The sequence below is a fragment of the Vombatus ursinus genome, unplaced genomic scaffold (genome assembly GCF_900497805.2).
Source record: "Vombatus ursinus unplaced genomic scaffold, bare-nosed wombat genome assembly UNPS02014852.1, whole genome shotgun sequence".
Taxonomy (NCBI): Eukaryota; Metazoa; Chordata; class Mammalia; order Diprotodontia; family Vombatidae; genus Vombatus; species Vombatus ursinus.
This window is the reverse complement of record NW_020954630.1, coordinates 113241-122731: the sequence shown is the minus strand read 5'-3', so window position 1 is coordinate 122731 and position 9491 is coordinate 113241. Positions and strand designations below refer to the sequence as shown.

The 9491-nt window shown below is 46.6% G+C and overlaps 1 protein-coding gene across 4 annotated transcripts in view; it reads right to left on the bottom strand.

Annotated features, from left to right (window-relative positions):
- Window positions 1–891: 891 nt before the first annotated feature.
- Window positions 892–9491, bottom strand: part of KRBA1 (KRAB-A domain containing 1) — a 60384-nt gene continuing 51784 nt past the window's right edge. For all 4 annotated transcript variants that reach the window (XM_027841071.1, XM_027841070.1, XM_027841068.1 and 1 more), the window contains 8 exons: window positions 9254–9433; window positions 7520–7762; window positions 7288–7431; window positions 6756–6860; window positions 5726–5866; window positions 4471–4530; window positions 3580–3756; window positions 892–2071 (listed from right to left, as the gene is read on the bottom strand). In XM_027841071.1, coding sequence (XP_027696872.1) covers window positions 1206–2071; window positions 3580–3756; window positions 4471–4530; window positions 5726–5866; window positions 6756–6860; window positions 7288–7431; window positions 7520–7762; window positions 9254–9433 — 1916 coding nt within the window. In that variant the 3' untranslated portion in view covers window positions 892–1205. The remainder of the gene's footprint in view (window positions 2072–3579; window positions 3757–4470; window positions 4531–5725; window positions 5867–6755; window positions 6861–7287; window positions 7432–7519; window positions 7763–9253; window positions 9434–9491) is intronic.

Genomic DNA, 9491 nt, shown 5'->3' with positions numbered 1-9491 from the left:
ATAGGACAATGACTCAAGGCCCTCCATCATTCTGTTTGCCCTGTTCTTTAGCTTAACAATGCCCTTCCCAAAGTGAAAACAATAATCCAGATATTATCTGACCAAGAGTAGAGCACAGAGGAGTTGGACTGTCACCTCCTTTTTCCTGGAAGCTACATTTTTCTTACTGTAGCCCAAGATCATATTAACATTTTGGGTCCTCCTATCATACTATTGACTTTATGGGTTAGCAGGACACTAAAACCCCCAGGTTTCTGTCAGAAAAGGTAATGAAATCCTGTCCCTCTTCCATCTTATATTTGTACCCATAACACTGGCTATGACATTCTCTTTCCATGCTGGCTTCACATCTACCTTCCCCTAATCAGCTACTCTGCCCGCCCCTAACTCCTTCAGTCAGCTACTTCCTCCATAAGGGAACTCAAGCTGTGCCCATCACTAGACCACCAGAAGAACTGCCTTACCTACTGTGATCTGAGGAGGTGGTCTGCCAAATCATAGGCCTCCCCTGCCCCATTTTTCAGGAAGACTGGGCTGGCCCAGCCCTAGGAGGCCTAATCCAGCTTCCTACATTTACTCTTGGCAGCTAAACACTTTAATGTCTGAATCTATCTCTATCCTCTGAAGCCAAAGGCAAAGCCTCCAAACATTTTTTGTTTGTTTGTTTGTTTGGTTGGTTTTTTAGCCTACAAGTTATAATAAAAGGTAGACAGAGTCTCCTGGCATAAGAGTTGTCTGTACAAGGCATATAACTCATCCTTTGACTCACCAGAGAAGGACGAGAGTTACTCAATTCACCCTATGAAAGTTGAGGTAGCAGGGAGAGAAAGGGAGAATGGAAACAAGGGTGTTATGTAGCCACTTGGGTGACATAAATACACAGACTCTATCTTACGTTTACTTTGGCAGTTCTTGGACAAAGGGATAATGGTGGGGAGAAACATGTAATCAAGGTTTCATTGAAGCTTAAGCTAAGGAAAAGGGAAAGAAAACATCCCCAAATAGTTGCTTCTTCTCTGAAGAAAATGTTCCCGAAATGCCTGGAAAAGACTAGGACTAATAAGAATAACAGGCAGAAACCCCACCATCTATGTGCAGCCAAGTGGGGGGGAGGACTCATCTGAAGCACTGCCCCCCCCAGAGGGGACCCCTGAAGAAGGGCATCTGCCTCCCAAAGGAATTTAGCTAATGGGCTTTCCTGTTAGCTAGCCAGGTCCTCCATGTTGGGCTTTTGTGCTCACTTCCCCAGGCCTCCTACTAGAGGGCTCTCTGGATTGCTGGGACCAGGCTCCCTTCATCCCTGTGTCCGTAGCAGATTTCCACTTGCACTGCTCCAGCTCCTGCCAGGATTTGAACCCTTCCTCTGGGCTTGGAGGAGGGGCAATTTGGGAAGATGATACAGCAACTGGAGTGGATGGTGGGCTTTGGTAGTCCTCTAGTTGTCTTTGAGGTGAGTGCACAGTGGGCAATGAAGAGCAAGTAGGAGACAAGAGGAGAGAGGAGGGGGAAGAGCCACTACTGGGGCCAAAGGGGGCAGTCAGTGCCATAGGTGTTATACCTGGGGGAGCATCTGGAGGCAGCTGTGGCACCATATGGGGCTCCCGCTGTAAGAAGTCTGAGGTATCACCAACCCCTAGACCTTTTGGCGGCCCCCCAAATTGTAGGGGTTGTTGCTGAGTGGGCTTTTTTTGTCCCAATCGATGTCCTCGAACAGAATGACAGCACCTTTGGTATTTCCGGCAGATAGTCCAGGGTCGTGATCCCCTTCCTAGCCTTTGGTGTGACCGGAAGTTTCGCCCCAGCAACTTCATGCTGTTCTTCATGGCTGACACATCCTGGGACAGAGTGACCAGGGCAGAAGAGAGGCGGGTCAGCTGCTCTGTGAGGGCAGCACCAAGGTTGTGGAGCTCCCCCCGGAGGGCATCCCCACAGTAGCAGGAAGACTGTGGGGAATTAACTGCCAAGGTGGAAGGGCCATTAGTCACAGGGGGCAAAGCCAGTCGTGGGGTCTTACTAGGGATCTCACTTGAGCCATAAATCTGATGGTTTGAGATTCTCCTGCCCATCTGAGCTGAAATCAGAAAAGAGATCAAGTTCAGATCTAAATGTCTGGACAACCTCCTCCCTGTCCCCTGAGGCATCACCTATACTCCTCTCGCTCCTCTAATCCTGGCTTTCTAGAAGGAAATGAGGATTCTTAGGAATACAGCCCTGCTCCGGGTGGAGGAATCACTGGGACCCTTCCCAACATGATCTCTTTGCTTCCATTAATCCAATCCATGAATAGGATAAATCACCAATTCAGTTACCATGATGAGCTCCTCCTGCTGTGTAGATGGGCACTCCTTCCTTTGGGAGAGACAGTGATGAGCATTTTGTGTCACACTCACTAAACTGGTCTTTGGAGACCCTTGAGTGTGGATGGCTCCATAAGGTTTTTGTGACTGGTACAGAGAAATGGACTCAGTAGGAAGGGGACCAGTTCCCAAAGCCATACCTGAGATCCAGCCCCACCCTGGATCTGCAACGCTCCTCCTTACTCAAACTTTCCTGGTCAGTACCCCAAAGCCCCCTGGCCTCAGGCATACTCAAAAGGCTAAAAATGGACAACCTGCTTTCTTTCCCTCAATCTAGTCAAGACCAAGCCTGGATTTATCTAAAGAACTTTGCCGGTTAGAACCTAAGAATAAGGCAAGTGGGGCATAATGAATAGAGAGCAAGCCTCAGAGTCAGGAAGATCTGGGTTCAAATCCTGACTCCAATACATATTACCTGTGTGGCTCTGGGCTAGTCACTTCACTTCTCAGTGCCTGAAGCACTTTTCTAAGACTATAAATTGCAGAACAGATGAAGACTTATACTGCTAGGGGAATGCCCTCACTAGGAGCTCCCTATACCAAAGGTATCACAAATCTGTTGTTGTTTTGGTTTTTGTTTCTTTTTAAGGCAGGGATGGGGATGAGGAGAAAGGGGTTGAGAGCAAATGGAATACTTCAAGACTTGAAGGCCCCTTGATTTTCCCTCTGTCTCTTAATAAATGGTCTTTGGTAGCTGTCACCACTCATGGCCAACTTTCTGATCTCGTTCTGACTTGAATTAGGTTGGTCCCTAGACGTATGGTCCATCATCAGTACTGTCCTAGAAGCTTTTCCAGTTAACTAGGACCTACCAGAGTTTGGCACATCCTTCAGGAACCTAGAGTAACTCCCAGCTCACAAGAAGATATCAGAGAACTTTAATAACAGGGAAAGGGAAATAAGCTAAAATAAAGCTTAGAGTACATAATGGTGAAGTTATGGAGTACAGGGTTCATCTAAGCCTAATGTAACCATAGAGACTGACATAGATTTCCTGTCCTAACCAGGATGGCACCTAACTGGTATCTTGGCCTATCCAGCCCCCTGGGCTTTGGGAGAAGACCCTGAGCATCTTCTCCTTGACCTGATCTAAGTTCCACTCAAACTCTTCTTCCAATTCAAAGCTAGTGCTCCTTCTGGCCCCTCCCTCCAATTTTTGGAGTCTTAGTCTATCACATTAAAAAATCACCACAACAATAAGGGAAGGGTCATTTCTTCCTACCTGCAGAACAGTTGGCAGCAGGCTTGCCCAGAGAACACAGGCGCTTGTTTCCTCTATCTGGCCTTGGTGATGATGGAGCGTCCTGGGAGGTCAGGGCAGAAGTGCCAACCCAGCTCTGGATGTTTTCAGGTGTTTCTGGTGGGCTGGACTGGAGGATAGCTTCAGCACCCAGTACTGCTAGCCATAAGCAAACCATGTTTGGCCCCTAGCGCTCCTCCACCTTCTGCCCTTACCCATTTAGAATTCACAAACTAATAGATCAGAGGTATCAAAATCAAATAGAAAGGGGCCTCTCAGCAGTACATAAGGATCCTTATGGGCTGCATTTTGATTTAGAAAACCACATATTAATATTAGCTATGTTCTATTGTATTTTTACTTTTTTTTGGTAAGTATTTCCCAATTGCATTTTAATCTGGTCCCTCCACACTTGAAAATGTTGCAGGCAGTCCATGGGTCATATATTTGACAACTCTGCCTTGGATCATTTAGTCCAGAGCTTCTTAATGTGGGGTCCACCAACCCTAGACAGATTTCAGGGGGTTTATGAGCTTGGATGAGTAACAAAATTACATCTTTATTCAATATATTTGGTTTTCTTTGTAATCCTATATATTTTGTTTTATGCATTTAAGAACATTATTCTGAGAAGGAATTCATAGGCTTCGATAGACTGCCAAAGGGGTTCAGGACACAAAAAAGGTTAAGAATCTCTGAAATAGTCCCATCCCCTCAATGTCTATAGAGCTATTTATTGTCATACTCAAACCGAGGAGAGAGCTCACAAGAGGGCAACCAAGACTGAGTGAGCTAGGAACTCTTGCCCATTGTGGTCCAGCTCTCTCTGCCAATGGCATTCTCTCCTGTGACGGGGGCCCTTCACTTACTCACCAAGTCCTGTCAAGTCCCTGGCCTCTGTCTCTGGTATGTCTGGCTTAGCATCCTTGGGACCTGTACAGAAAGAACATTGAAAGCTGAGATACTGCGACTGGGTCTCTTGAGCATCAGTCTTGACCAAGGAGTGGGGAGCCTCTCCAGGTGGTTTCTGTTTGAGGAAGAAGTGACAAAAAAGTCAGCTAGCTAGTCCCAGGGGCCAGCCCCAAGTACCCAGGAAAGCATCTGAGACCTGACAGCAGACATATCCTCTTATCTAGTCACTAGATTCCAGCTCTGTTCCTCTGGACATGGAGGGAATTGTGTGTATTTTTGTGTCTGAGTATAGTTGAACACATCTGTATTCATGTCAAAGGATAGCTTAGTAGGTCTACATATATAGCTCTGTCTTTCCTGGTATTCCTTAATGCCTCTGATTAATGGAACTTCAAGACTGTGCAGATGCCGTTACTGCATCACAGCTCCAGCTCCTTGATAATTGAATAGATGGCCGTTGAGGGCTGCCAAACTGCCTCTGAGGCTCTCCAAAATTGGCTAGGCTAGTCCTTGTGTAAGAGACACCCAGTTCATCACTAAGCCTGCATGTCAGCCTTTCCCACTTAGTACGACCAGCCAGATCTCAACCTCCATTGGCAGAGCCTTTGAAAATCCAGGGTCAGCATCTATACAGCCTCACCCCTACCCCCAAGGCATCAGAGGACTCCAGTGGAGACTCAGTAATGCTAGCTAACACTTACTTAGTGCTTTACAGTTTAAAATGAGTTTTCCTCATGACAGGCAAGGGAGGTCAGTAGCACCAGTATCATATTTATTCGACAAATGAGGAAAATAGGGCTCCAAGAACGGAAATGACTGACTCCAGATCACGTGACTAAGTAAGTGTCAGAGTCAAGATTTCTGTCTCCAAATCCAGGACTCTCCCACTGTAGGAAGAGCCAAGCTCCCACACTTTGGGCCTTTTAAACAGTGATCCTGGCCAAGGAGTTGGGCCAAGGAATGAGACCAAGAACTTACAATAGCATAAGCCAAGCTGTGAATGGAAGTCACAACTCAGGGCTCCGTGTCCTGTCCAACCCTGCTGGGGACAGCAGAGCAGAGGGAGGAGTTAGGCAGTAGTGGAAGAGAATGGATGCTTATACCAAGGTCATATTGGGGTCCTCACAGAGCCCTCCCCCTGCCCCTGGGGCCATCCCCAAAACTCCTAGTGGCCTGCTCCACCTGAGGAGAAATGAAGGGACACTGACTAGCTCACTTGCGACACTCAGTTCTCCAGGCACAGCCTTCGGGCCTTCAGCTTCTTCATCTACCTCAGGCCCTCCAGAAGAGGGGCAGGGAGTTGGCACATCAGGAGCTTCTTCCAGGTCAGGGGCAGAACAGGGATCAGCAGATGGCCCTATGAGAAGACACAACTTTGAGCCTCCATAAGCCCTGAACCTGCCATTGATGAGGATAGTCTGTTCATGAATCCACCTATGTCTCCATTCAAGAATGGGTGTGTATCTGTCTAAGGGGCCTCAGTTTCCTTAGCTGTAATATGGGAGTTGAACTAGAAATCTCATTTATATAGTGCTTTAAGGATTGCAAAGTGCTTTATATGAAATGAAACTTTAAATGAAAGTTTCTTTCATTTGAGGGTACCTGTACTATTATTAGCCTCATTTTACAGATGTGGAAACTGAGGCTGAGGATAAATGACTTGTCCAGCTAGCAAGTCTCTGATATGGGATTTGGACCCAGGTTATTCCTAACTCTAAGTACAACATTCTATCCACTTAACCACTATCAACAAGACTAACTTATTTGTGACGTCTCTGATGGGGGCGGGGGCTCTTCCACCAGGGAAATCAGCTCTTCCTAGGCCAAGCTATGGGAGACAAGACTACAAGCAGTGCTGGACAACCCCAGAGGCCACATAGAGCTCGAAGAGATTTTATCTTCCTTTCTACCTGCTCAGCCCATGGTCACTGCACTGTAGCCCTGACTACAGACAACTGATCAGGGAAGGTAGAATTCTAATGTATCAGTATCATATCCCCATTCTACAGATGAGCAAAGTAAGGCTGAACGAGGTAAAATGCCCAGGGCCACAAGGCTGGAAAATGGCAGAGCTGGAAGTAAAGCCCAGGCAGGTCTTCTGACTCCATGTCCAACTTTTTGCACTCTATCATGAATACATGGGCTTCTAGCACTACTAGAACCCATCCTTTTTCCTATTCCTTGCCCCCTGAGCCCCAGTGTTCTCCCCCAATCTTACTCTCTGCCCCTATCCTACTGATACTCACCTGTTTCAGTGCTGCCAGGGGTGTGCAACCCACCAGAGGTCTCTGCAGGTACATCCTTCCCATGGAGCCTGGGGCTACAGCCCAAAGTCTCCTCTGCTTTCAGAGCTGGGATGGAAAAACAAGACTCAGCAAAACCAGAATGATTTACACAATTATCACAATGATGTGTGAGGGGCTAGGTGGCCTAGCAGATAAAGATCTGAATTTGAAGTCAAAAAGACCCCTAGTTCACATCTTGTCTTAAATAATGAGCAAGCCGTGTGACCCTAGGCATGATATTTAACCTCTCTATTAGAATAATTTTCCTCCTCTAGGCCTAGAATCTAAGCCAATCTGACCATTCCCATTTTACAGAGGAAAACTGAGACAAGAAAATATAGAGTCTGCTTGGAAATAGGTCAGTAAGTCCCCAACAGTTAGGAAGAGAGTTCGTGGCTCTCCTCCACTGTACATATTTTTTCTTCTTTTTACCTCTCTTAAAGAGAACAATGTCCCCTCCATTTCTTCCTTAGTAAGAAATTCAAAAGATCACCTGCATTGAGAGCTCTCCAGTCCCCAGGCTCAGTCCTCCTCTGGTCTTTGTTTGTTGTGGGGCTATTGGTACTGCTAGTGAGGGGGCTGGGATGGCTGCTGGCCTGAGAGACAGGCCCCCGAGGGATGGCGAAGAGGGAACACTCTGTCAACAGAAACCAAACCCAGTGTCAGAGCTAGGGATGCCCCAACTTCTCTGCCTCATTCTTCCTCTCATCCCACTCAAGACTTACCCTTGAGACGAGCTCTCCACAGCTCAGGCTCCAACCTCTGCTCTTCTCCCTCTGAACCACCGCTGCCGCTGCTGCTGCTGCTGCTGCTGCTGCTGCTGCTGCTGCTGCTGTGGCTGGAGCTGGGGCTAGAGCTGGAACTAAGACTGGGGCTGGCCAAACAGGTGAAGCGCAGGGGCCTCATGGCCAAGATCCCCCTCAATGAGTTTTCCAGACATCGAAGTGGAGAGGGCTTAGGGTCTGCCCCTGGGCAAACAAGAACAGGCCAAAACCGTTGGCTCACTTAGAAAACAGTGCTCATACCCCCTCAGAGAAGGTGGTGTCCAAAGCCCAGGACTTGCTGTCTACCAAAGGCCCAGCACTCGGCGAGTGCCAGAGATGGGTACAAGGAAGAGAGGTAGAATGGGGATGCAAAGAAATAAGACTCTTATCCCCCATCACCATCTTCCTATCTTTAATAGATCTTTTACTGGGCCTAAAGCTGGAGGTAATTGTTCTGCTAAATTAGATCAGGCTCCTCTTGTTGACCAGAGGGGACCCAAAGGAATTCAGCCAAGACCATAGCTTTTCCCACAGAGGAGCCTCTGGAGGTTTGGTAAGAACAGCTAAAGAAGTCACACTTAAGGTTGTAGAATTTAGAATTGGGACTTTTGTCTTGGTATCTCTAGTTCATGGTATAATTTCACACAGTAGATATTTAATAAATACTTGATTGATACATTTTTAAAAATTAGAGCTAGAGGGGCAGCTAGGTGGCGCAGTGGATAAAGCACTAGCCCTGAAGTCAGGAGGACCTGAGTTCAAATGTGACCTCAGACCAAACACTTGACACTAGCTGTGTGACCTTGGGCAAGTCACTTAACCCCAATTGCCTAAAAAATTAAAAAAAAAATTAGAGCTAGAGTGGATGATGGAGATTATCTGATCCAACCCTTTCATTTTACAGATGAGGATCTGCCTGAGGTCATACAGCTAACAAGAAGGCATCTGAGTGATACAGTGGATACAGCACTGAGCTTGGAGTCAGGAGGACCTAAGTTAAAATCTTGCTTCAGATATTGACTAGCTGTTTGAGCCTAAGCAAGTCACTTGCCCTGTCTGTCTCAGTTTCCTCATCTGTAAAATGGGAATAATAAAAGGACCTACCTCATAGTGTCATTGTGAGGTTCAAATTAGATAACATGAAATACTTTGCAGTTTAATGCCCTATATGCTAGTTATTACTATTTCTACTACTGTTGCTGCTGCTGCTGTTATTAAGTAGCAAACTCAAGTCTTCTGACTCCAAATTCAGGGTTCTCCTGACTGCACCACACAGTTCTTTTTTTGTGTAATTTAATATTTTATTTTTTCCCTGATTACATGTAAAAATAATTTTTAACATTTATTTTTAAAAATTTTTGAGTTCCAAATTCTCTCCCTCCCCTCTTCAAGTGAGAAGGCAAGCAATCTGATGTAGGTTATGCACCACACAGTTCTTAAGGACCCTTCACTTTCCACAATTATCACCATTCAAAGCTCTCTAACTTTTCTTACTAAACTTTCAGAGTGACTATAATTGGCAGTCAGGGAGGGAAAATATAGAGGGGCATGGGGGGCAGGAAGCCCTATTTCAACTCTTTTTGAAGAAGGAGACCTGTGGGCAAGGAAATGTGGTAGAGATAAAATATTGGCCTCAAGAAGTTCATACTGTAATGGAACCACTAGGACATTACATACAAAGAGATCTAAGTTCACCTTCCCCAAGGCACTTCCAAGGCCCTGCTTCAGTTGTCTTGTCTCTGTCCCCAGTCTGGTGGGGAGCAAAGGAGCTACTGTAGACTCTGGTCCGTGGGTTGCCAAGGTTCAGACTCTCAGAGGGCGCCTCCTTTCCACCTTGCCTCTCGCAGAGAAAGTCATGGGGCTCACCCCCCAGTCCTGTTTCCAACAAGAAAGTCAGACCTGCTGGCTTCATTCTCAGCTGCTAAGTTTCTTT